Below are 27,945 nucleotides of genomic sequence, written 5' to 3' on the forward strand. Positions count from 1 at the left end.
CGTGCCCTGCGGTGGGCTGGTGTCCTGCCCGGGGTTTGTTTCCTGCCTTGCGCCCTGTGTTGGCTGGGATTGGCTCCAGCAGACCCCTGTGACCCTGTAGTTAGGATATAGCGGGTTGGATAATGGATGGATGGATACTTCAGAGATGGGCAGCTACATTAACAAAACACTGACCAGGCATTACGGGAGTGTTTGTATTTGTCTCAATGTGCAATTTGTTGAACTAGAGTTTATTCCTGACTTGAATCCAATTTTATCATTAAGTGATTTCAGCTGGTTTTTTTTTTTTTTGTTTTTTTGTTTTTTTTGTTCTACTGTGCACCTCACTGATTTCTTTTTTGTTTGGAACTGGCATTATATTGATTTTGTTTTTGGGGTGATGGATTTAGTCTTTTTTTCTTTTTTGGAGCTGATATTTCAATAATAGACTATTAAGAAATAATATTTCATTTTGCATGCATATATAAAATAACATTCTTCAACCTGTTTCATTAATTTAGGGTCACGGAGTGGCCAGAGATTGTAACGACAGCATCGGGCAGAGAACCAACTCTGAATGAGGCATAGTCAACTGCAGGGTCCAGTGGAACCCACATTCACATTAGGATAGTTTAGCATCGCCAATTATTCAATATTTTTGGGGATGTGGGAAAAAAACTGGAATGTCTGGGGGGGGGGGGGGGGGGAAACCTTGCACATTCACAGGAGAGCATTCAGACTCCACAAATGCATTGATAAGGTACATCATTCAGGTTTAGGATTCTGGATACCACTGCTTCACCAAACCCACTCTACCTATTACGTGTATGTGTGAAAAAGTACAGTTTTATGATATAACTTGACTGCTGATGGAAAATAGTAATCAATAATCAATTTCTTGAACAAGAAAAGCATTTTTTTTTTTTTACAAACGGCGTAATAGATATTTATTATGTAAAGTATTCACTGTACAGAAATTCTGCCAAAAAATCAAGTTTTAAAAAGATTTATACATTTTTTCCCGTTAGATTTTATATTATATACCTAAATATACATTCTTGTAAGAAAGTTTAAAAAAAAAAAAAAAAAAAAACAAGTCTATCCCCAATATTTGAAATGATATATTAATGATATATTTTATGATATTATGATATATTTTCTTGAAATATATCATTTCAAGAAAAGCATTTTTGCAGAAATCCTTTAGTTCACTGTGTTGTTTCATATGCCAGTTGTAAAGAAAATACATTTTCACAAAGCATAAACTGTGCACTGAAGTAGCTGACTGGCATGTTGAAAATTTACAAGAAAATTCATTAATTAAAAATATTCCATTTCTTGCCCTTGCTAGTATGGAATTGACTGTTGTCATCACTTTTTTGGTTTTATTGATACTTGCTTATATACTAAATCTCAAAGTTGCTTGGACCCAAACATGAATATCTTTCATCAAGCAATGTCATTTAATCGTCAGCTTTTTATACAGTAAATGTACAGTACTGTCCACATGTTACATATGGAACAGTAGTGTGTGTTCATCTGCTGCTGGAACTGCCCCTAAATCGACCATACGTGTATATGTTGGGAAATCATTGTGACCCGGTCACAGTTTTTAGCATTTCATGGATTAGTCGGTTTAGGCACCTTCTGTATACAATTTGACCTCTTTTGGAGTGGTGTGTGTATGTGAAGGTTTAGAGTGTGAGTCTGTAGTCATCCAAATAAAACAGAAAATCCTCAATCCAAATGACATTTAGCACTGTTAACAGCACCATAAAATACCAGAAACTTATTGTGAATATGTTTGCATTAATAGATATCTTATGCATTGACCTGCCATATTTTACTGCAAAAATCACTTTATTAAGAAGTGAATATCATTTGCTGGACAAATAAGTTTTAGTATACAACATGAAACAATCCCTTCAATGTTTTGTATGATTAATTTAAACAAAATATTTGTGGTTAAGCATGGAGAATAATGTGTTCTTGTCATAGTTGTTAATGTGTGACTAATTTTTTCAAAGATTTTATTGAGCTTCCAAGCTGATGTGTTTGTGCCATTAATTCATATTTTCCAAATGGCTGTTATGGAATATTTAGACACATGAAGAATTTTTTTTAAGATAAATAGTATTATGGTTTAGTGTTCTGGAAATATCACTAGATTTTACAGCGGAATGTGGGTTTGTGCTAATTTTCTTTTTGTTTATGTTGAAGTGCTATACCTCACATGAATGAGTGACCTGAAAACATGATATGCCTCATTCATTTGCAGAGGAAGAGAAGGAAAAAAAATAGTTAAGTTGATTTGAAAAAACAAAGTTGGAAGTGGATTCTTATGAAGAAATACATTATAAGATTAGTTTGGAAAGATTTCCTTACAAGCGTTCTAGACAGGACTTTGTTCTCTGCTTACTGCTTTGTTTTCTGATTGCACTGATCAGCCTTGCATAGATGTACACTGTGGGTGGAAAGCACATTCACCACGGCCACGTGCGGCTTTTTTCTGAAGCTGCAGACCTAGAGGCGATGCATTTTTATAGTGAGACAGAGCTGACTTTCAAGTCATGGCTTGCTTCACCCTGGCTTCTGCTTGGATGCCTGCATTACCTGGGCATAAAACTGTTGCAGGTTTCGTTACTGGTTATGGGGATGTTGAAGAAGGGAGTTGATATTATGCATCATGTTGGGAAATTTAATGCGTCAAGATCAGACATAATAGTTTATGGTTGTAGTTAGTTAGGCCTATGTAATGGAAGCAGATACAGTACATGTTGTATTTACTTACTTGATATAGTCCTCCTGTGTATTACTTACTTGATATAGTCCTCCTGTGTATATTTTCCTTTCGTAACACTAATGCAGATGCACTATGGCCAGTATTTGCTAGCTGGAATGCCATGATTGGCTTATGATTTAATCTGTAAGCAGTGTTTGGTTATTGATCTTCCTTAGCTGCCTTAACTCTTGCCCTTTGATTTTTTGCAGCTTTCTGGTTCTTGTCAGAATCCACGAGGCCTGAAAGGACAGAATGAGAGAACAGAAGTCATCTTTTTACCTAGTGTTGCTTCTCAGTTCCTTTATCTTCCTATTGACATTCTGGCCCACTGCTAGTCACAGATCCAGTGCCAAGAGGATGTCCCACTCCACGATGCTGCCAGCTGCTGCCAGTTCCCGCTGGTGGAGTACAGAGGAAGTCTTGAGCTTCAGAGCGCTTACTGACCTGTTTGTTTGGGATAGAGTAGAGATCTGGATCTGCTCTCTTATGGGATCAGCAATAGTGGGTCTCAGTGGTGTGTTTCCCCTGCTGGTTATCCCCATTGAAGCTGGGGCTACCCTGAAAACAGAAGGTGAGTTACCACTTATTTTGTTTTGTTATCTGCTTGCCTCTTGAATTCTAGTCATCTCACCTTTTGATTGATCAACGGATTCAGTAATTACAAAATATTTCTAGCCCTTTAAAATTAGATACACTGGCTTTAAAAATATTGTGTGAAAGAACTTCCCGAAAACAGTGTTTGTCCATGAGTAATATGTTTCATTACAGATGGACTAGCTTATCTTTGGAGAGTATGAAGTAAGTAGTATGTCATTCTTCATCATGGCCATAGATTACAACCAAATTTGACCAGCTGTGTAATAACACGGAACGTCTTTACATTCCATCTTTTAATATTACCTGAATGGGATCCAAAGACATGCAGGTTAGGTGCATTGGCGATTCTTAATTGTCCCTAGTGTGTGCTTGGTATGTGGGGGTGTGTGTGTGCGCGCGCCTTGCCGTGGGCTGGCGCCCTGCCCGGAGTTTGTTTCCTGCCTTGCACCCTCTGTTGGCTGGGATTGGCTCCAGCACATCCCCGTGACCCTGTAGTTAGGATATAGTGGGTTGGATAATGGAGGGATGGATCTAATAACACATCTCTGAGATAACTGCGAGTGTTCTATTGGAATGCAGAGTGAAACCAAAGTAGAATAGAAGAAGAGGATATCATTAATGGCAGCATTTACAGTTCAGCCTCATGTTTCATTTACTGGTAGCAATAATTGCCTATCTGTTTTAACTTTCTAGTTATATTGTTCCTTCTGGTTTAACTTTCTAGTTATCATATTGTTCCTTCTGGTTTAACTTTCTAGTTATCATATTGTTCCTTCTGTATAAGTGTGTATGATTGAGTATGGTCTGCACCTGGCTGTATATGGTCTTGAGTTATGAAGTTGGGATAAATAAATAGTTTTATTTACTCTTCCACATGAATAATATCAAAGTCCATGCTTTCCATGTGTTTGTCTCTTGTTTTCGCATAGCAGAGCCCCTCACATCCTTCATTTGTGATTTATTTATTATTATAACCTCTTTCCAAAACATTACAGTGGAGTATTTTTGAAATTGGCACAGTTATGCATCCTTTAATGTTCGAAAGAGAGTGCTTACTTTATAAAAGAATGCTATAATTCATATTTTACACCCAAAACTGAGACTGTGTAAAACAAAGCTGCTCAATGGAACATATAAACTACATTTAGAAGCACCAGAATTTTGTTTTATTTGAAACTAGTACTGCCTCAATAAAATATAAAATACTTTTTATTTGCCAAAAGGCTTAAGGTTGAGTGCATTCATAAGTATTTACTAATCTCTTGAGCAATATCAGATGACACCAGCAGGTTCCGAACCACATTTTAAACTATAATACACTACCGGTCCAAAGTTTTAGAACACCTCAGTTTTTCCAGTTTCTCTTCAAATTTAATCTGTTGAAGTTCAGTGAATGACCTAAAATGATAAAAAGGTAAGTGGTAAACTGCCAGAGGTTTAAATTTAAAGTTTAGGTCAGTAAAAACTGAAAAAGGAAATTTCAGAATGTTACAAGTGGGCCTTCTTTAGGGAGCAACTAATAGGTTACAACTTACAAATGTTGTGCAGCAATTAAAGTAAATTAAATCTTGCAAGTTGAAGCAAACAATTTACTCAGGTGTCCCAACCTCTGTTGATTACTTACAAACCCTCTGTCTGTCTTGAAGCAGAGTTGGAACAGACTGTGTTACTACACCCTCTGGAGTACTACTTGGACATTATTCCAGTGATAATGGCAAGAAAACCGTAATTAACAAATTAAATGAGACAGAGCATTATTACCCTTAGAAGTGTAGACCTTTCATTTAGAGAAATTACAAAAAATATCAGTGTCACTGAGTATAGTGTCCTACACAATCCAAAAGCAGTTGGAAACTGGAAGAATCTCTGATAGGAAGAGATCTGGCAGACCCAAAGTCACAACCCAATCAGAAGACAAGTTTCTGAGGGTCACCAGCTTATGTCATAGGTGCCTCACAGCACAACAGCTTCAAGCACAGCTTAATAATGGTTGAAAAAAGTAAGTCTGTTTCTACTGCGAAGAGAAGATTTTGTGCTGCAAGTTTGACAAGGCAAGTGGCAGTAAGAAAGACATTTCTTAAAGAGCAAAATAGAGCCTGGAAATACCAGTTGTGGGTTACTGCCAACTGAGAGAGCATCTTATGGAACAATGAATCAAAATTTGAAATCTTCAGTTCGTCACGCAGGGTGTTTGTACACCATCAAGTTGGTGAAAAGGATGGCTCCTTAGTGTGTGCCACCAGCTGTCAAAGATGAACAAGGAATTGTGATGGTCTTGGGGTTCTTTTACTGGAGGCAGAGTTGGTGACTTGCACAGAGTGACTAGCATTTTGAATCAAATGGGTTACCACAGTTTGCCTGTTGTGTCAGCAAAAGGTGGCTACTTTGATGAGTCAAAAATTTGAATAAAATTTTGTACACTTAATGATTCATTGATTTATTTTATTTGCCATTGTTTGTTTATTCTATGCCTTGATTTTATGAGACATTGACATTAAGCTGTGTGCATTTCCATAAAAACTGAGGTGTTCAAAAACTTTTGACCAGTAGTGTATACATGCAGCTGATGTGCTTGTACTGGATGACATGAAAGCTGCATTTAGTGTGCTTATAGTGTATCACCAAATATTGCAATCTAATAGACAATTTAATAGATCTCCTGGCTTCTTAGTAGCCTGTCAGTTCTGAAAAGTATATAATAACTTTTGGAATCTCATTTTTTGTTCTCCTGCTACATCTGCCCACTCTTTGCACCAAACACCATTTAAGCATTCCTGTTTGACTTCTCTGCAGGAATCTTTGTTGTTCTTAATTGCGTTTTTAATAGTATAATTCCTCCAGAAAGTTTTAATCAACATTGTTCTTTGTCGTCTAATTGTGTTAATTCATTTAATATGCATTGAATGCAGTAAGCTTTGAATACTGCTATAACTTCTAGATCCATTGATTGGATCCTGGAATACAACTTTAATGGGTAAGCAGGTTTTCTAATGATGCAAGATCTGGAGGATGACCCGGCTCATTGTCCAACAATAAAAAAGCTTTATCCTCAGAGTTGTTTGTTTTACAGTAACGTTTCACAGATGGACAAAAATTGTTTACAAACCAATCAACACACAACTCTTGGGTTACAGCAACTGAAGGGTTATGACAGGAAAATCAGTTTTTGAAAGCTGATTAAGTGCTCAAGAATTTTCTGAGTGCTACACTAGCATTGGTTTTAGTTTGTAATATTTGGAAGTATTTGCTTCAAACGGCAAAATCAAGCAGTCTGAAATCCATTTTTCTTCTTGAAATATAAACGTAAGGGTAATTCAGTGTCAAAATAGCACACTTTTGGACCTCTTTGACACAGATTTTAATGAAACTTGGCATGCTGATTTGGTCATATGAGTAATCCATGGAACTGAAATTGCACATGTCTTGGAACAACATTAAAGGAGATTTAAGCTAACAAAGTTTGAACTTATTGGTGAAGGGGGCGATTATGATTTTGAATGGCTATATTTACCTAAATATATGTTGCACTGAAAAGTGTGATGACTTGACTCTTGCAAACAACCCACAAATATTGACATTAAACAGTAAATTTGGCAGATGTTTTTCTTGTTCGATAATTTTGAATAATTTTACATGAAACTCCGTTGCCATTTGGACTTTGGCACATAACTCCAGCATCTTTAATTTTTCAAACCAACCACGTAACATCAATAATGGAAATAATACATAAGACGTGAAATGATCAGATTGCACTGCTATTCAGCCACTTTATATATCAAGCCTGCCTGCTTAACTGAGTTACTGAATAAGAAAGATCCTGTTCAGAGAAATAAACAACAACTTCCTCCATCCACCAGCATAACTGTAGATTTCAATGACTAAGATGGAAGAATGTGACCTGAGGGCAGGATTTTTGCACCATTTTACAGATCAGTCTTATTGAACAAATGGCAGCCTGCCTTGAATTTCAACAAGTTATTTGGCAGACTCATTAGGTGTTCCCACCACAGAAACTTTGTTTCCAGGATCAAATAAGGTCCTTTATGATGTAGGTCACTTGTGGTCCATGGCCACTTTTGTGTGTTGCTTTCCCACTGCACAACAGAAACTGTAACCTTTATGGAACATATGTGATGTGTAAAGGAGAGTGATGAAGTGTGAATTGAGACATGTTCAAAGGTTCATGGTAGAACCCCCAATATTGCTTCAATATGCTGTTTGGCACGGCGCTCCAGGTAAGTAGGTATGAAGAATTACATGGTGCACAGTGTGTCACGATTAGGAGTTCATGGGGATACCCTGATCTTATTGCTTCAGTGTGATCAGAACGTCACAATGGAGATTGTTTCTTTGAGTAGTGCATAGAACAGTGCACCAGAGAGACATCTATGAAGAGTGATGCGGTGCAATGTGTGGTGCTCCATCTTCACCGATAATTCTCTAAAATGAAACAATTACTAACGGATTGGTAAGATGGGGCCAGTGTTTGAGGTCAACCAACTGGCACAATATATCACCCGAACCCCACCCACAATAGTTCCTGGTTGAGCAAAAAGTACATTCCCTGGAGTAAGAGCTAAAAAAAAAAAAATACCAGGCACTGCCAACCAGGAACTACAAATAGCCTGAGTTCTTGCGATTTATGAAGGCTACTAAAGTTCCTGAGTTTCTAAAAAGTTCCTGGTTCTTGAAAAAATTTCCTGTTTTGGGAAAGCATGTATTGGTCTTACGAAAACAAACCACTAATAGTTTTTATTGACATCAATCTCAAATTAAGGTTTCCTGACAACAACAGTTACAACTAATAAAATTACATTTCTGACAGAAGCCTAAATATCTATTGATTGATCAGATTTTTAACTTGAAAATGAAATGATATCCATTAAATGTTACAGGCTGAAATTATTATTTTTTTTTTTAAGATGTAATCTGTCAAGCATTTGCACAAGTGAGGTAATCTGAAGGAACTGATAAAGACTGAAAGAGATTACTTCTGAATAAACAGTTGTACATAAGCATATGAATATTTTTATTGTCAAAAATGTTGATTTTTGTCTTGTCATTCACTTGTACTTTGTTACTGTTACAATTGTAATTAAAATATTGCCAGAGTCATGATATAGTAAACAGGGGTTGATTTTCTCAAATGATTTGCACACTGGCAAAAGAATGCTGAGGCATTTTATAAATTCAAAACCAGCCACCCTCCTTTTTATCAAGAATAAAATGAATTTGTGATATTGAGATTAGACATTTGAGTGAGCCATAAATACAGATTAATTTGCACATTTCATTTCAAACAAAACACCTTCCTCTGTTCTGTTTTATGTATTGCATTGTATTTGTCACCATTTTTGTGACCCTCGCTGCATGGCCAACCTTCTTGGAAAGGGGTCTCTTTCTGAATTGCCTTTCTTAAGGTTTCTTCCATTATTTTTCCCCAACAAGGGTTTTTTTTGGGAGTTTTTCCTTGTCTTCATAGAGAGTCGAGGCTGGGCGGCTGTCCAAAGGCAGGGTGTGACTTTGGGCTATAGAAAAATAAATTGTATTGTGTGCACTTGTGTCGCCCTACTGACCCACAAACAGTCTTCAATAGATATAAGCAAAAGTGACTGGCGCATAGTAAAGTAAAAGCTGCATTTGATAATGAGTAAAGATTTAAGAAGGCTGGAGTTCTGATCCTAAGCCACCCCTTCCTCCCTCAATGTCCTACCACCTACCCTGTGAATGGTGGCATATTATCATTAAATCATATGTGTTGAAAGCATTAAATTAATGTTTTGTTGGAGTTGCAGAAACTGTTATAAAAATAAAATAATATTGCCTTTTTAAATTGAGGAATACGTTCATAGAATGAAAGAGGAAAGTCCATTGTATTTAAAATTCAGGTAGTAGCACAATGGAATCCATGTTTGTTCATGCTGATGGGTTAACAAATTTTCTGAAAGCATTGTAAAACACTTACTTAACCAGATAAAGACACCAATGCAATAACTGTGTTTATAAAAGCTGCAAGTCACCATTAATGTGTTTCTATTGACAGCTGGCTCGCAGAAGCTTAAGAGACTGCTTAGCTTTGCAATTGGTGGACTTCTTGGAGACGTATTTTTGCATCTTCTGCCTGAGGCATGGGCATATTCGTGTAGTGGAATTGACAAAGGTAAGGATAACAAAAGGGTATGTGTGTTGTTGGAGTGGATACTGAGTTTCATAGCAGAGGTGAATGGAGAAATGGGTGGAAGAGTATGAATACTTGAACTTTCTAGCATATGTAACACAGTGACATTCTGGTAAGAGTACAGTGTAACATGACAGAGTAAGTCCATCCAAGGAGCAATATTGTTTGGAAAATGCATTCTCAGGTTAAGTATACTGAATATGGCTTATCCTATATTTTAGTGGTCCGTGCATTGAAAGAACTGGTTAATTACCTGATTGCCATTTAATTTTACAAATATTCAATTTTTTTTATAGATTTCCAGACAGTTTCTGAATATTAAAAGAGTTGGTTTCCAGCTTGTGCTGTTTCAATTTTGTATGAGTCTCAGCTACAGATAATGGTGTACATTCCTCCATAACATATTTAAATAGCTATGATCATTTTATGGTGAATGTTCTATGATATATAAATTTGCCAAAATGCTCTTTTCATTGATTTAGCAATATTAGTTCAGTGGGTAAAGTGTTGGGCTTTTCTAAGAAAGATTGACGGTTCAATTCTCCAACAGACAAACACACATTTCCAGTCTGAAATAAGTATTGAACATAAATGAATGTTATGTTTCACTTTAAGATCATAGGTTCGATTCCACTCTGTCGCTAATGTCATTTCTGTTAAAACATCTTCCCAACCAAGTCAAGATTTTTGTAATGTGCCAAGAACTGTGTAATATTAGGGTGGCCAAAAAATGTATTTAAAAAAAAAAAGATTTTTAAGTGACATGATTTTATTCAAAAATGCACTAAAAAGTAAAAAAAAAATTCTTGTGCTAAGATGTTGTTTGTCATATGTGACTAAAAATAAAATCGTGGGGTACCCGTACAAGAAATACTTTAATTCAATTAAAATGCATAGATTCCTTAAATGATTCCAAAAAAACAACTCTAACAATTTGAAAGTTTCTCCAATTATAACCATTGTCCTACAAACTTTAAAGAAATTTTTATCCATCCATCCTCTTCCACTTATCCGAGGTCGGGTCGCGGGGGCAGCAGCTTGAGCAGAGATGCCCAGACTTCCCTCTCTCCGGCCACTTCTTCTAGCTCTTCCGGGAGAATCCCGAGGTGTTCCCAGGCCAGCCGGGAGACATAGTCCCTCCAGCGTGTCCTGGGTCTTCCCCGGGGCCTCCTCCCGGTTGGACGTGCCTGGAACACTTCACCAGGAAGGCGTCCAGGAGGCATCCTGATCAGATGCCCGAGCCACCTCATCTGACTCCTCTCGATGCAGAGGAGCAGCGGCTCTACTCTGAACCCCTCCCGGATGACTGAGCTTCTCACCCTATCTTTAAGGGAGAGCCCAGACCCCCTGCAGAGAAAACTCATTTCAGCCGCTTGTATTCGCGATGTCGTTCTTTCGGTCACTACCCATAGCTCATGACCATAGGTGAGGGTAGGAACATAGATCAACTGGTAAATTGAGAGCTTTGCCTTATGGCTCAGCTCCTTTTTCACCACGACAGACCGATGCAGAGCCCGCATCACTGCGGACGCCGCACCGATCCGCCTGTCGATCTCATGCTCCATTCTTCCCTCACTCGTGAACAAGACCCCGAGATACTTGAACTCCTCCACTTGGGGCAGGATCTCGCTCCCAACGGTCGAACGCCTTTTCCAAGTTCACAAAACACATGTAGACTGGTTGGGTGAACTCGCATGCACCCTCCAGGACCCTGCTAAGGGTGTAGAGCTGGTCCACTGTTCCGCGACCAGGACAAAAACCACACTGTTCCTCCTGAATCCGAGGTTCGACTATCCGATGGACCCTCCTCTCCAGAACCCCCGAATAGACTTTTCCAGGGAGGCTGAGGAGTGTGATCCCTCTGTAGTTGGAACACACCCTCCGGTCCCCCTTCTTAAAGAGGGGGACCACCACCCCGGTCTGCCAATCCAGAGGCACTGTCCCTGATGTCCATGCGATGTTGCAGAGACGTGTCAACCAAGACAGCCCTACAACATCCAGAGCCTGGAGGAACTCTGGGCGTATCTCATCCACCCCCGGGGCCCTGCCACCAAGGAGTTTTTTCACCACCTCGGTGACCTCAGTCCCAGAGATGGGGGAGCCCACCTCCGAGTCCCCAGGCTCTGCTTCCTCATTGGAAGGCATGTTAATGGGATTGAGGAGGTCTTCGAAGTACTCCCCCCACCGACCCACAATGTCCCGAGTCGAGGTCAGCAGCACACCATCCCCACCATACAGTGTTGACACTGCACTGCTTCCCCCTCCTGAGATGCCGGACGGTGGACCAGAATCTCCTCGAAGCCGTCCGAAAGTCGTTCTCCATGGCCTCCCCAAACTCCTCCCATGCCTGAGTTTTTTCCACAGCAACCTCTGAAGCCGCATTCCGTTTGGCCTGCCGGTACCTATCAGCTGCCTCCAGAGTCCCACAGGATAAAAGGGACCAGTAGGACTCCTTCTTCAGCTTGACAGCATCCCTCACCGCCGGTGTCCACCAACAGGTTTGGGGATTGCCGCCACGACAGGCACCGACTACCTTACGGCCACAGCTCCAGTCAGCCGCCTCAACAATGGAGGCACGGAACATGGCCCATTCGGACTCAATGTCCCCCACCTCCCTCGGGACATGGTCGAGGTTCTGCCGGAGGTGGGAGTTGAAGCTACTTCTGACAGGGTGCTCTGCCAGACGTTCCCAGCAGACCCTCACAACAAATTTGGGTCTACCAGGCCTGACCGGCATCCTCCCCCACCATCGGAGCCAACTCACCACCAGGTGGTGATCAGTTGACAGCTCCATCCCTCTCTTCATCCGAGTGTCCAAAACATGTGGCTGCAAGTCCGACGACACGACCACAAAGTCGATCATCGAACTGAGGCCTAGGGTGTCCTGGTGCCGAGTGCACATATGAACACCCCTATGCTTGAACATGGTGTTTGTTATGGACAATCCGTGACGAGCACAGAAGTCCAATAACAAAACACCACTCGGGTTCCGATCAGGGGGGCCATTCCTCCCAATCACGCCCTTCCAGGTCTCACTGTCATTGCCCACGTGAGCATTGCAGTCTCCCAGCAGTACGAGGGAGTCCCCAGAAGGTATGCCCTCCAGCACCCCCTCCAGGGACTCTAAAAAGGGTGGGTACTCCGAACTGCTGTTCGGTGCATACGCACAAACAACAGTTAGGACCCATCCCCCCACCCAAAGGCGGAGGGAGGCTACCCTCTCGTCCACCGGGGTAAACCCCAATGTACAGGCTCCAAGTCGGGGAGCAATAAGTATACCCACACCTGCTCGGCGCCTCTCACCGGGGGCAACTCCAGAGTGGTAGAGAGTCCAGCCCCTCTCAAGGAGATTGGTTCCAGTGTCCAAGCTGTGCGTCGAGGTGAGCCCGACTATATCTAGCCGGAATCTCTCAACCTCGGTCACTAGCTCAGGCTCCTTCCCCTTCAGAGAGGTGACATTCCACGTCCCAAGAGCCAGCTTCTGTAGCTGAGGATTGGACTGCCAAGGTCCCCGCCTTCGGCCACTACCCAAGTCACACTGCACCCGACCTCCTTGGCCCCTCCCATAGGTGGTGAGCCCATGGGAAGGGGGACCCACGCTGCCTCTTCGGGCTGTGCCCAGCCGAGCCCCATGGGTGTAAGCCCGACCACCAGGCGCTCGCCATCGAGCCCCACCTCCAGGCCTGGCTCCAGAGGGGGGCCCCGGTGACCCGCGTCCGGGCGAAAGGAAAACGCTGTCTAAATTTTGTATTCATGGAAGTTTTGTTGAACTGCACTTTGTCTCATCCCTCACCTAGGACCAGTTTGCCTTGGGTGGCCCTACCAGGGGCATTAAGCCCCGGAAAACAGAGCTCCTAGGATCATTGGGACACGCAAACCCCTCCACCACGATAAGGTGGCGGTTCGAGGAGGGGAATTTTTATATGCTATGTCATTTTCTTTCCACAGTTAAGCTGGTTAGAAATTTCACTCTAATGAATCTATGCATTTTAATTGAATTAAATGAACTCTTTTATGGGTGCCCCGCTTTAATTTTTAGTCACATTTGACCAACAAAATCTTAGTACAAGGAAAAAAAATTACTTTTTAGTGCACTTTTGAATAAAATCATGTCAATCTTTTTTTTTTTTTTTTTTTTTTTGTTTGATAAACCCCTTAAATTAAAGCTGAAAGTCTACACTTCAATCATATCGTGATGCTTTATTTCAGATCCATCATGGTGACGTACTTATGGACCTGATTGCAGGTTCTTTAATGGTATTAACAGTTTATACAGAAGCAATAAGTTTCATGTTCGTTATTTAAATAATATCATAGCAAAATCACTGTTCTTTAAAATTACTTTGTTAATGGTTCTCGGGAATTGTGCTTGGTTGCTTTTAATAAAATATTTTTCAATCCTATTCTTGTAAAATTGATCTATTTTTATGGAATGTTGCATGATTTCAATAAAATCAATACAATTATATAAAAAAAATTAATTAAATTATTTGTAATGTTTGCCATTTACGCGTGCTAGATTACTCTTGTTGTTCATAGTCACATCTAGATTTTAAATGACCACTGTACGAGTCATTATTAATAATTTGGGCCAACACCAAAAAAAAAGTCTGCCCATCTCTGCTCTAGATTGTAGTGGTCATTTTCCTTTTCTTTTGGTCCTTTGCAGGTCAAAACCACAGTCAACAGGATCACAAGACTTTAGGTTTGTGGGTCATAGGTGGACTAATGACCTTCCTCACCCTGGAAAAAATGTTTCCAGACAGAGACCAAGAGTCAGAGGACAGTGAAAGGATAACACACAAGGCCACATCAGTGAGTTGAAAACTTACATCTGATAACGGAGTTATGTCATCGTGTCGTGTTATTTAATTCTTGTAATTGACTAATGACAAGAGCAAATAGCCCCAATGGCTGCTGCCAAGCTGCTTTTATTAATATTTTGTGTTTCATTGTTGTTTGTTTGTCACTTTGTATTTAAGTGTAAAACTGATTAATAATTTGTCACACTAATTATTATTGCCATGGAGTAGATTTCCTTTCAGTATAGTAACAAAATATATTCTAGTGTGTATGGTGCTAGGGAAGTGGAATGAGCAAACCAGAAGAGCTACAGGTGCTTGAGATGAAATCTGGCAGAAGTGGGTGGGGCAGGAACAGTTAGTGAAAGCTGTGTGCTGTGATTGGTCCCCAGTAACTTTTTGTTAAAGAGGGCAGTAGTATATTTGGAGTAGAGCTTTGTGTCAGCATACGTACACACTCTGAAAATGTTCATTTGTTATCTTATTATTTACTAATTTACTTTGAATTTGTCCACATCTTTTGCTCCTCTGTTTAGAGCAGAACTGATTAAATGCAATGATTTGGGTGTAACTAAAATGCAAATTTACACCATCTTCTGTGCATCTTGATAACAGCTAGTCTGTACTGTAACTTCTCTTGTCCTAGATATTTCTTAATTTGGGTGCCCTATTTTCACAATCAAGATAAGATAACCGAACCTGCATGTCATTTAGTTTGAAATTAAATACACATTGATTTTTCACTTTTGTAATTTAGTCATTAAGAATGAGCAGTTTCAGTGTTTTAGCACTCTGCTGCTGGGAGTGATTCTAGTATTTTTGTAAACTTTTATGTATTTAATTTTTTTTTTTTTTTTTAACATTTTCATTCTCAGCTTGAAAAGTTTTGTTTTGTGATTTACAAAATATTTCAACATCTGTGACATTGTTTCAGGCACCCTCAATAGTGAATAATGTGCTGAAGACTTTATCACATGCAGAGTGAATTTAAATGTTATATTTCACCTAATGTGAAAATGTTTAGATTCATTTGTGCATTTGGCTGAGATGTTCTAATGACAGGCTACTTCTCTGAAAGTGTGCTGCATGCTGGTAACTGCTATATCAAAGCTGCTGATTGTGCATGTTATTTAAAGACTTTGACAGTTGACACTGGTAAAAATTGTTTATGAGGAAACTTCATTTTTTAGTTTGGGAGTTTGTGTAATTCTTATTTTTTTTTTCTTTTGCACATAATGTCACTTTTTTCAATTTTGCTTGTGTAGTAATAATTTTAAAATAATATACTGAGTTTTTTCAGCTTTTCCACAGAAGTAAAACAGCAGCTGCAAACAGAGATTGCACTAATTTCTTTAAAAATGAAGCCATAAAATGTGTATTTTTAAAATAAATTTACAAGAGTGGGAGCATTTCCTGCTGATTCCCTCATATTTAGCACTGTAATTGAACTGAAAAGCTTTTATCTGAAGCAAGACAGGTTCTGAGATCACCCATTTAAAGGTGTTTTAAATTCTGAATAAATCATTTTGTTCCTTCTTAGATGACTAGTGAAATGTAAAGGCACTTAAATGTCAGAATTTGTGCCTGCAGAAAGAAGGGGAAACCTGTCAGGATTTTGTGTTCAGCAGGTGGCTGATTATTGCTAACCTAGAACAGGCTAATCTTTTCACTTTTAATAATCATTAATATAATTTTTTCTTGACCAGCTTGTGAGACTGCTGCTTTGGGGGAGTCTGTTCTTGTGGGTATTGACTGAGTGGTCGTGCTGTCATTGACACTCTTGACATATATAGTATATTTCTTTCGGAGGCATGTGGAGCTTTTGCCAGTTGGTTAAATAAATGTTTGAAGACAATGTGGCATTTGTTAAATAAGTGCAGAGATATAAATTTTGCCTTTGGTATAGGAGTTTTGGATAATCTATCAGATTAACATTCAGAAAAATGTTATCACTAGGAATACATCTCTAAAAAATGTCTTGACAGTCAGTAAACTCAATAATGTCCCATAGCATAAGTAGTTTTCCTCCATCAGTAAAGAAAAGCAAAACAGTGCAGTATATTTTGCAACAGGAACATAGTAAGAGGAATCCTCTGTAGACTGGGTGGTCCCAAAGACGTTTAATGTAATTTCTACATTCTGAGAATATGAGCTACCATGAAGTCATTGATACATTATTAGTAATTACGTTAAAATGTCCATCTCATTACGACTCTGTGTTAGTCATTGCTAGTTTTTATGTCTAAAATTATAGTAGTTGATTTGCAATATGTTTTAAAGCTACTGACATTTATTGTACATGCTGTTAGATTTGTAAATGTGTCATGATTTCTGATATTTTTATTTATAGCCTATAGCTATAATTCCTTAGACATGATGAGTGAATAGATGTGGGAGAGGCTTTTTCGTTCACTCCCACTCTGCAATGTCTTTACTGTATCTTCTAGTCTAGTGGGATAAATAAAATATTGAGTTGTGAGAACAGTATGTGAATTCTTTAGCATTTTAACTGGAAGCTAACATACAGATTTAAGAATCTGATGTGTATGTCTGTCCTTAGTTATAATCCTCACCATGTTATTTTGAATTAACTGCAGTCAGCTCATTTTTGTTGTGATGAATGAAAATTTTCTGTATCAAGCATATGAAGAAACAATTTTGCTCTGTTTCTGAATTGAGAGATTGTTCTTCCATCATTGACCAACACAGGTATTGCTGGAGAAAGTATGTCATAGATAATGTGGATCCATGATGACTAAAGGTCATTATCATTATCAAATATAGCACTTGCAATTTATTTGATGCATTCATCTAATCTAAAATGTAAATTATTAAAATGAAGAGCATTCAGTGTAGACTGATAGAGCTTTATTTATCCCTGGGGAAAATTTGAGTTTTTAAAAGTACCTTATTTAATAAATTAATTAATAAATATATAAATACACATGCACACTATGATCTGATCACACATCGGAACGACAAAAAAGAAGGATAAAACGTCTTACTTGGCAGTCACAGTGAGACATTATGCAGGTGCATTGCTGTTGGTAAAAAAAGGAGTCCCAGTGTTGTTTTGACTCATTTCTGCTGAAAATTCATCGGCTGAAAGTGCTCCATGTTAGTGTGTCAAATAGAAGTTGTGCGGTATTGTTCATATTGGCACTCAGTTTTGCTTTAATTCTTTCCGTTGCTATTACCACCAGGAGGTCTAGGCTGCATTTCATAACTGAGCCTACCTTTTTAATCAGCTTGTTGATTTGGTGGGCCTCTCTTGAACTGATGTTGCCAGACCAGCACACCACAGCTTAGGAAATCACACTGGCCATCACAGAGATAAAGAATATGTGAAGGATGACACTACCAACATTAAAGGAACAGAGTCTTCTAAGAAAAATTAGCCTTCTCTGCCCTTTCTTCTATAGTTCCATCCTGTCATTGATTTAGACACCCAAGTACTTCTACCTGACATAGAGGCCCTTTGGTGCAGCGAAAGTCAATAACCACTTCCTTGGTTTTACTGACGTTAAGTTTCAGGCAATTCTTTCTGCACCAAGAAACAAAGTTTTCCAACTGATTCATATACTGTATATCATATCTCTTATCCATACACCCCATAAGTACAGAATATTCTGATAATTTATGAAAATGATATGACCTGGTGTTCTGTTTATAGTCTGAGGTGTACATAGTAAAGAGAAAAGGAGACAGGATCATTCCTTGTGCTCCATTGTTGTCTACCCACATATCAAAGACTCAGTCCTTGATTCTCACAAGCGTCAGTTTGCCAAACAGATAGTCCATTCTCCAAGAAACCATATTCTCATCCACCTGCGTTTCTCTGAGCTTACCCCTTAACAGAGATGGCTGGATGGTATCGAAGGCACTGGAGAAATCAAAATACGTAACCCTCACAATGCTGCTAGCTTTGTACAGGTGAGAATAAGCCACATGGAGCAGGCTAGATAATCGCATCATTTATTCCAATATGTCCAGCTGGTCTACCACAAGTGGACTCCAGGACCAGCCTTTCAAAGGTCTTGATGCCGTGAGACATTAAGTGCCACTGGTCTTAAGTCATTAGATGAAGAAGTGCTTGCCTTCTTTGGAACAGAAATAATGCAGGATGTTTTTCACAGCAGCAACATTTTTTGGGGCCTTAGACTGAACAGGTAACAGAGGATGCTACAAAGCTGGTCAGCACAGGCCTTAAGAATGCGAGGACAAACTACATCTGGTCCCCCCCAGACTTTCCTGTGTGTAGCTTCCTTGGTTGTCTCCTAACGTAGCCATCAGTTATGGACAGCTCAGACTGATGGTCAGAGGTGGACTCATCACTGGCTCTTCCTGTTAAAGTCATAGGGGTTGTTGAAATAGTAGGGATGGTGTCTGGGGACTAGTCCTTGGAAGAAGGTGGCAGTGGATGGGGAAAAAATGTATTAAAAATTGGTTCTGGGTATTAGCTTTGTCACATTCCCTTCTAGCACCTGAGCCCTGGATTGCTTATGTTTGTTAGTTATGCCCAGTCCATTCCAGACATCTTTCATGCTATTCCGAGCGAGTTTGTTTTCTATTTTAACTTTCTATGCTGCCTTTTCTTCACTCAGCTTTTTCTTCAGCACTCATTGTAATCCCTCAGAGCCTCTTTGAATTCTTTTTTTTTATTCGGAAGACTTTTTAGCTTCTTAGTAATCCATGTGGTCTTTTTTTTGGCAATATTATCCCACCATCTACATGCTGATACACAAACATATATACACTCACAATAGAACAGCCTGTTTTTGTCATTTTAATTTATTTAAATGTAATTTCACTCGTCTGTCATTAACTGTATCATCCCCGCAAGATGTTCATTAACAATATAATAAAATCATCACTGGGGTTTGTTGATGGGCATTGTCGGGTGCCATCATCTTAGAAATGAAAATGAATATTGTGTTTGAGAATAACATATTCTAATAATATTTCTAACATTGAGCTCAAAGGAACACCATATCTAACGGCAAATGGGAATGACACCTCAATAGAACAAAATTGCCTTTTAGCATCATTCTTCAAAAACTAAAATATAGTTTTCTGGGACTCCACAAAATTTTAAAGGAGACCAGCAGCCAACTTCATTTCATTCCTCTAAACAAATGACAAAGCCTTCCATCTCCAGAGGCTTCATTAGTTGTAACTCGCTTCATGAATGCTGCAGATGCAGAACTGCTTTCATAGCAGTTTGAACACACAGGATATGCTTTTGTCCTGGGTAAAATTTATTTTCAAGTCAGGAAAAAAGCTTTCTAAGTATATAAAAATTATTCAGACTGGTACCTCAAAAATGCATAAAAATAAGTTAGTGTTGCAAAGAAATGATAATGGAAAAAATGTAGATACACTTAAGACGATTATCTGTATGTATAAATCATATATGTTGCACAAATCACATATAATCACACAAATTTAAAAGTGAAGTAAATACCAATAACCACAAAAGAACTGTTCAATAAAATACTACTGGGATCATAAAAAATAATTTAATAATATATCAGAATAAACACATATTTTTTTTAATTTTATTTCTAAATCCTGATACATTTTCAAAGCATTTTTACTAAAAGGTAGTGTCATATGAAACTGCTATTAGACACATGGTTTACTTTGTTATATGGTACTCTTATCACTTCTAGTTGCACCGTAGCTTCCTTTGCACTGGCTCTTGTTTACACAAAAACTCCACCCACACCAGTGGCTGTGAACAGAGAAAAGAACACAAAAGATAGTGCCAAGAATCTGTGATAAAAATTATCCCCAGCTTTGTTTTGCCATGAACATACCTCTTAAACATATAAAGTATGTTTTCTGAAAAATGAACCTCTGGTACTTTCAGTTGGATGGATTTCTTAACTGTTAAGTCTATATTTTTTTCACATATTTCTGGAGCGCATTGTTAGTAAATTTAAACTTTTTCTTTTTTAATCAGAATCTAATAAATTTCCTCCATGAAAGAATCGGAGACAATGCTGGTGACACACAATGTTTTATATTCATTACAGGCTAGGCAAACACTTCAAGGAAGTGTTTCCATTCAGGCTGGAATTGGGTCAAGAGATAGGTGGCCTATTTTTCTTTTATAAATCAGTTATAGAGTTTCTTGTTCTATCATCAGCTTAAATTTATTTAAGTGGTATGCTCAGTAAGTAATATGTAGAACCACATCTTGTAGTTGGCAAATCCTGTGTTTCATTGCTACCTGTGTTAAGTTGGATTGTGAAAGATCTTTCAGGTTTATTATTTGTTAGGATGGCTATTGTTTAAAATATGAGGGTTGTATATATGTTTATAAACTTGCAGTGGTAATTGGGTAAAGCAGTGTGCACAGAAAAAAATCTTACATTGCTTGGTAATTGGATTCCTGCTTTTTGGTAAATGTGATCCTTTGTTTTTTTTTCCATTTGGACTGTAATTATAATATTAAAAGTAAAGCAAAAAGATTTGTTTTGAGATGAGTTGCTTCACCCTGATTAGTGGTACTAAGTACCTTGTAATTATTATAATAGTTTATTATTATAATTATAATATGGGTCTAGGTGTTATGTTTGTCATAATTATTATAATAGCACTGCACAATTAGCAAGTACAGAAGCAGACCAAAAGTAATTAAAAGATGCTCTAACTAGTGAGACAATTATACTTCAATTGTTTATATCCTGAGTGGTAGTTAAATCTGACGTATGATTGCGTGAGTTCTAAAGACCTTTCACAGTTAAGAAGAACCCAAAAGAATAAATTAAGAACACCTTTTTAGGGTGTCAGTTCTCACATTTTTATATATATAAAAAGGCACTCATTAAGCATACCTAATTTGTAGCTAAAACCTCCATCAGACTACACAACATTTCCAGTGATTTTCATTTTCGCCTTCATTTACATATTCGTAGCATATCATGGCTGCTCACACCACCTGCCTGTGAATGCCACTCATGTAGTGTGAATTGTCTTGTGACTCTGCCACTAGCCATGACAAAATCAGTGGCAAGTCATTGGAGCAGACTCCTGTGTGTGTGAGAGTTTAACAGCCAAGGAGATCTCAAGTGCACACATTGCCTACAAACTGAAGGACTAAATCAGATTTTCAAGTAAAAGAACAACAAAGAAGGTCGGTGACAGCCTCAAGAAAGGAAGTACAGGTGTTCTGGACCATGCATGTGGAAAAAAGGGTTTTGGTGCTTTGCAGCTAGCACAAATACCAGTTTAATGACTTTTCTTTGTAACATCATGCCAGAAAGGAAAAAGATCCTGCAAATTGATTGGGTGTGAAATGTGTTGACCCAGTAATATTTTTGTGGTACAATAGGAAACTTTCTGAGATATGATATCATTAAGACCAGAGGTACAAAATCATATCCTTGAGGGTCACAGAGTCTTCTGGTTTTGGTTCTAGCCACTTCCTTTTATAATAAACAATTATTGCTGCTAATGAAACATTCTGCTTTTGTCTACATTTTATGTAAATTTTGCTTGAACTTGTTTAATAAGATTAGGAGCTTCTATTCTTTTCCTTTTTCCTTTATTAGCAGCTGAACAATAATGATGTGATATGCAAGCTAACAAGATGCTCAGCCTACTTAATCCAATTTGCCCATCATGAAAATAAAATAAATTTAAAAAATGTTTTCATGAAATGTTTGAAAAGAAAAAAGTAAATACCTGAGAATTAATCTGTTCTGAGCCACAAAATATTTAGAAAAGTCTGGTGTAACAGAATGACAGCATAGATGTAATAACATTTTATATTAACAACAAGAGTTGAGCTTCTAGTTAGGAAACTGGTCAGAGAAAAGTGTTGCCCTTCTAGCAAATGGTGTTTGAGTTAGCTGGTCATCACTTTGGCTAAAAAAAACCCAAACAATTAAGGCTACGGAATCTTAAAAAGAAAGTGACAAAAGTAAGGTTATACAGGTATATTCCATTAATGGCAATTTGGAACAAAAAAAACTTTGGATCTGAGTTTAACACCCGAGTTCAGTCCTGGGTTTCCACTGTGGTTTCACATTTTCAGTCCAAGTTTCACAAATCGGTTGGTTAGCATTAATTAGCATGCCTTTTTTCTTTTTATTTTTCATTCTGAGAAGTGTACTATACGCCACATAATCAGGCCGCTTTTGTAATGATTTTTAAGCACAGGGAAAAAATTAACACTTGAAAAATCCGTAATGTAATAAACCACCAAGAAAAGTAACATTGTAACAATGCACGGTACAAACCAACATACAATTGTCCATGACTGAAAACTGGAGGACCGCCGTCGCGCCTTCTCCTCCCAGAGTGAGGGACGGGGGTGGACGGTGCTTGGGCGCGGAGGGCGGAACGGGAGGAGAGGGGAAGGACGCCCATTCTGTCCCCTCCGTCATGCTAGTCTGCTGATTTCTCGTTCAGTATGCACTGCCTGCTCATGTGCCCACCCCCAACTCGTCACCTGAGTCGTTTTTGTCTTTGCACTGTCCACATGCACCTGTGAGTCACGTTGACTGTTCATTTTCCAAATAGCGCATCATTCGCTTTTGTCTCTGGTACAGTCCAAATGCACCTCTGAGCTACGTAGATTTTTCATTGTTCTTTTCGGTTCTGGCTGCTTTTCTATACTGTATATAATTCACCAAGTCACCCGACCATGGTAGTAGCGGGGGGTTGGGTGGGGTTGTGTACAAAGGGCAGGGATGTAATCAGTGCGAGCATATGACCCACACTTACTGGGAATTCCTCGTTTGTGGGGAACAATTGCAAGCCCCGGGTTCCAGCACGAATGGGGTTCAACGGCTTACCCACGCCTCTCTGCGCCGGGTAGACACACAGTGATCCATTCAGTGTAGCGCGCGTGCAGTAAATGAAGATCTCATGGCAAGCCTGAAAGCATAAAATTGGAGCTGTGTGACTCACGTTCTTTTCGCGGTTCGCTTTTCCTCAACATGGGTCAATTGTATGTGCCAGCCTGGATCTCCGTAAGGGAATAGCAGTGAATAAACCATGGGGTCACAGTTCATATGGAGAACAGAGATACGCTTGCAAGCATCTCCCCTTGGATATATGCAAATGTCGCGTTGTGCAGGAGGTTCCCCGTCTTCACATACAAAGATAGCAGCAACATCAGTTTGATAGGACGGGGCATTATACCTTCTCATAACCAGACTTGGATTTTCCATGAACACCATTCATACAGCAGTAGCAGGGTTACCGTGAGTGATAATGTCAAGCATTTGCATGTAAGACTTTCCGAAGGGATTAACCTGTCGTATCATGTTGTCAAGTTGAAGCAACAAAATGTCACTGCAAGCGCTATTACATTCCTTTTGCAAACGTTGACTGGTAGCCTCAGCAGAATCGAAGATATATAGCTGACTGTATTGTGGTGACGTGTCAGGATTGGCATATAAAGGAGAGACCTGGTGTTAAATTTGACCGTGGATTCTGAAAGCATACGGTCCTTGTCCTGATGGTTGAGCGATGTGTGCGCCAATTGACGCGAAAGCTAAAGCAGAGTTGTATTCCCTGATATGATCACAGTAATTTCAGGACAGCGGGTTCTTGCCAGTCAAGAGGTCTTCTAAAAAAAAAAGAGGGGGTTTGGATAGCGGTGGCAAAGACACCTTGCCGGCATGACAACACTTAGTGTAATGTCCGGATTTGTTGACCTCTGCTGGCCAATGAAGAGCATTGCAAGAAGCATATAGTGCGGTAGGTAGGCCAATGTTATGTTCTTGGACGTGAATGGCGGTATCTTATTGAAAAGCTGCAGAAAACTGAATGCAATGTTTGTGCATGAACGATTTAGTGCTGTGTTGACACTGAAGGGAATTGGAATGAGTTGTTTCGAAGCATTGCTGGCAATGTTCACGTTGCATAATTCGTTCAGTGGAGTGTGTTTTTAAATGCATGTTGAGATATCTCTGCACTCGGAACGTTTTTGAACAAATCGTGCATTGAAAGATCTGTTTGGAATGCGTTTGTTCAGTGGAGTGTGTGTTTAAATGTGCTTTGAGAGATTTCTGGCGCGTGAAGGTTTTGGAGCAGTGTTGACACTGAAAAGAATTCATCAGGGAATGTGTTTTGAGATGGTTAGTAAGGTATCTGCGTGCATGAAAGTGTTTGTCGCAAAGTTTGCATACCAATGTTTGTGTTGAATGGATCTGCATATGGTTGTGAAGATCCATCTCACCTGTGAAGTCCTTGTTACAAAATGTGCAATTGAAGGTGAGAGTGGAATGAGTTCGTAAGTGTTTCTTGAGAGCACGAGTTGTTTTGAAGCATTGCTGGCAATGTTCACATTGCATCATTCAGTTAGTGTTGTGTTTTTTTAAATGTGCATTCAGATATCTCTGCACTCGGAAGCTTTTGGAACAAAAGGTGCATTGAAAATCCTGTGTGGAATGCGTGTGTTCAGGGGAGTGTGTCTTTAAGTGTTTTTCAGGAAGAGGAGAGTGGGCAAGTGACGTCACATTAGTGTGGAGAGCAAGTGGGTGTGCACCCTGTGTGCACATACCGACAGTGTCAAAAGATGTCACCAGAAGGTTATCACGTGTGTATTTGAGAGGCATGAGAACCTCGTAATGCCCATGATCCAAAGGACCGCTAAAGAGCCGGGATATGGAGAGACGTTGGGCCGGATTGTAAACTCGAGGAGAGGCATGAGGACGTTCTTGGAAGTAAATGGTGATAGTAGCTGGAAGGATTTGGGACATTGCCACAATTTCTGCCTCGCCACCATAGACTCTGGACGTATTCATGTAGTCAGCGTATTGTTGATCAGACTGTATAACAATGCCTCTGTGACTAACAACAACAGACACCCCGTAGCCGAAGTTATCCCAATGTTGGCAAACAAAGCCAACAGCCATGTTGCGAAGTTTGAGAGCAACAGTTTTGTCAATGACATTTTTCCAGAAAAACCTGACTGATAGAAACAAACAGTTACCTGATGCAGGAATTTCTATAACATTGAAAGAAGTGTTGTTTCCATGAAATACATCTGAAGCGGTAGCCATGGAGGTCAAATGAACAGTCAACGTGGCTCACAGCTGGATTTGTTTATTTAGAACATTAATGAGGGTCAAATAGTTCTTTGCCTTGGTCCTCCTCTTAGGATTACATATAGCAAATTGGTTTATCAAAAGCACATATAACCAGGTATGATAGGTAAAACGATTGTAAAATCACACAAGAACGTACTGTTTGGACCATGGAGTAGAATCACTGTTTCTCCAGATAGGAAAAGGAGCACTGCGGTGGTTTGGACATGTAGCTAAGATGTCTACAGATGCTTTCCTCCAGCGGTGCATATGACTTGATCAACTGATGGAAACCCAAGGTGATACACTGGAGGGTTTATGTCTTTCTTACTATCCTGGAAGTGTCTGGATGGTCTTTTTGTAGGAGAAATTCTTGGAGACAGAGAGGACTAGTCAGCCCTAATCAGGATGTTACTAACATAACCCTTATGTTAGTAAATGGAAAGAAAATAAGAATGATAATAAACATGCCATGTTTTCAATACCAGTAAGAAAGGTGTAAGCTACAGGTATCTTGAATGTGTTTGAGAAGATGTAAATTATTTATCAGTAGAAGATAATTCTGAGTTGCACATATTGGTTTATGTTCAACTAAATAAAAAATTCAAAAGTGCTACTTCCACAAGACTGTGAAGTACATTTTCTTCCTATGGAGTAGCAGACTAAGCCCTTTGAATAACTCAGGGAAGCACTTAAGTGCAGCATGTGTGTCTTCAAGAAATTAATTGATGGGAAAAAAAAATTCAGCAGCTGCTGAACTGTTAAAAACAGCAAGTTGAAATCCCCAGGATTGACTTAATGGTGTACTTGGACAAAAACGTGGAAGGCTTTTGTGAAGGAAGTTCCCTTTCTAAAACCACCTACCTTCAAGCTGTTAAAGGCTTATACTATGAGCTCCCTGGAAACATTTATGTTTAAAGCAGTGTTTGTTAGCCTAGCGAGTTACACACTAAATAACATAACACGTTGATTTGCTTACCTCATTCCTGCTCTGTTCCAATGCAATACAGCAGTGGTCATTCCCTGCTTCAGGGAGTTATTTTAGCAGTGTTTGTATCTCTGAAACAATCTGCGCTTCTGCTGTTTGCTGATTAAGTTTTTTTTTGTTGTTTTTTGCAGCAGTGCCTCTTTGACTGGTCAAAGTATATTATTTCTCGGTCACTTAAGGTGGCTGAAGCTTTGATCGCTGTAACTCGCATGCTCCTTGGTCAGCAATAAAGTGATAGCAGTCAAAAATGCATTCCACCTCTCCATCTAGTGAGAGTCATCAACAGCCAGTATAGTCTAACTGCTGCATTGCATCTATTTATGAGTATGAGAACAGACCAGTACAAAAGCACAGATACAGTAGACATGATTTGTTTTGGCATTAAATGCCACAGAAATGCCAAGCAGATATTTAAGGAGATTAAGCCATGTGAATGAGTATATACAGTGTGAAATCACAGCCAACAAATGAAATGAGTAAACAACATTTGAGAACTCTCAGAGCCAGTTGTTTGTTTAAACTGAGTGAAAAGTCTAAGAACCGTACTCTCAAACTAGTGCACTAAGTGTGAAATAAAGTACAAAATCCCCAGAAAAATCCACAACGCACTATACAGTAATCCCTCCTCCATCGCGGGGGTTGCGTTCCAGAGCCACCCGCGAAATAAGAAAATCTGTGAAGTAGAAACCATATGTTTATGTGGTTATTTTTATATTGTCATGCTTGGGTCACAGATTTGCGCAGAAACACAGGAGGTTGTAGAGAGACAGGAACATTATTCAAACACTGCAAACAAACATTTGTCTCTTTTTCAAAAGTTTAAACTGTGCTCCATGACAAGACAGAGATGACAGTTCCGTCTCACAATTAAAAGAATGCAAACATATCTTCCTCTTCAAAGGAGTGCGTGTCAGGAGCACAGAATGTCACATAGATAGAGAAAACAATCTCTAGCAAACAAATCAATAGGGCTGTTTGGCTTTTAAGTATGCGAAGCACCGCGGCACAAAGCTGTTGGAAGGCGGCAGCTCACACCCCCTCCGTCAGGAGCAGGGGGAGAGAGAGAGAGTTTGTTTTTCAGTCAAAAATCAATACGTGCCCTTCAAGCTTTTAAGTATGCGAAACACCGTGCAGCATGTCGTTTCAGGAAGCAGCTGCACAAAAGATAGCAACGTGAAGATAATCTTTCAGCATTTTTAGACGAGCGTCCGTATCGTCTAGGTGTGCGAACAGCCCCCCTGCTCAATCCCCCTACGTCAAGATCAGAGAAAGTCGGCGCAAGAGAGACAGAGAAAAGTAAGTTGGGTAGCTTCTCAGCCATCTGCCAATAGCGTCCCTTGTATGAAATCAACTGGGCAAACCAACTGAGGAAGCATGTACCAGAAATTAAAAGACCCATTGTCCGCAGAAATCTGCGAACCAGCAAAAAATCCGCGATATATATTTAAATATGCTTACATATAAAATCCACGATGGAGTGAAGCCGCGAAAGGCGAAGCGCGATATAGCGAGGGATCACTGTATACTTAAAAGCTCTTGTTCTCTTAAATATGCCCCTTGTATTTTATAAA

At 39.3% G+C, this 27,945-nt stretch overlaps 1 protein-coding gene across 2 annotated transcripts in view; it reads left to right on the top strand.

Annotated features, from left to right (window-relative positions):
• Window positions 1-27,945, top strand: part of slc39a13 (solute carrier family 39 member 13) — a 48,732-nt gene that overhangs the window by 2,425 nt on the left and 18,362 nt on the right. For both annotated transcript variants that reach the window (XM_028794269.2, XM_028794270.2), the window contains exons 2-4: window positions 2,971-3,332; window positions 9,402-9,518; window positions 14,206-14,351. In XM_028794269.2, coding sequence (XP_028650102.1) covers window positions 3,014-3,332; window positions 9,402-9,518; window positions 14,206-14,351 — 582 coding nt within the window. In that variant the 5' untranslated portion in view covers window positions 2,971-3,013. The remainder of the gene's footprint in view (window positions 1-2,970; window positions 3,333-9,401; window positions 9,519-14,205; window positions 14,352-27,945) is intronic.

Source organism: Erpetoichthys calabaricus, chromosome 2, assembly GCF_900747795.2.
Source record: "Erpetoichthys calabaricus chromosome 2, fErpCal1.3, whole genome shotgun sequence".
Lineage (NCBI taxonomy): Eukaryota > Metazoa > Chordata > Cladistia > Polypteriformes > Polypteridae > Erpetoichthys > Erpetoichthys calabaricus.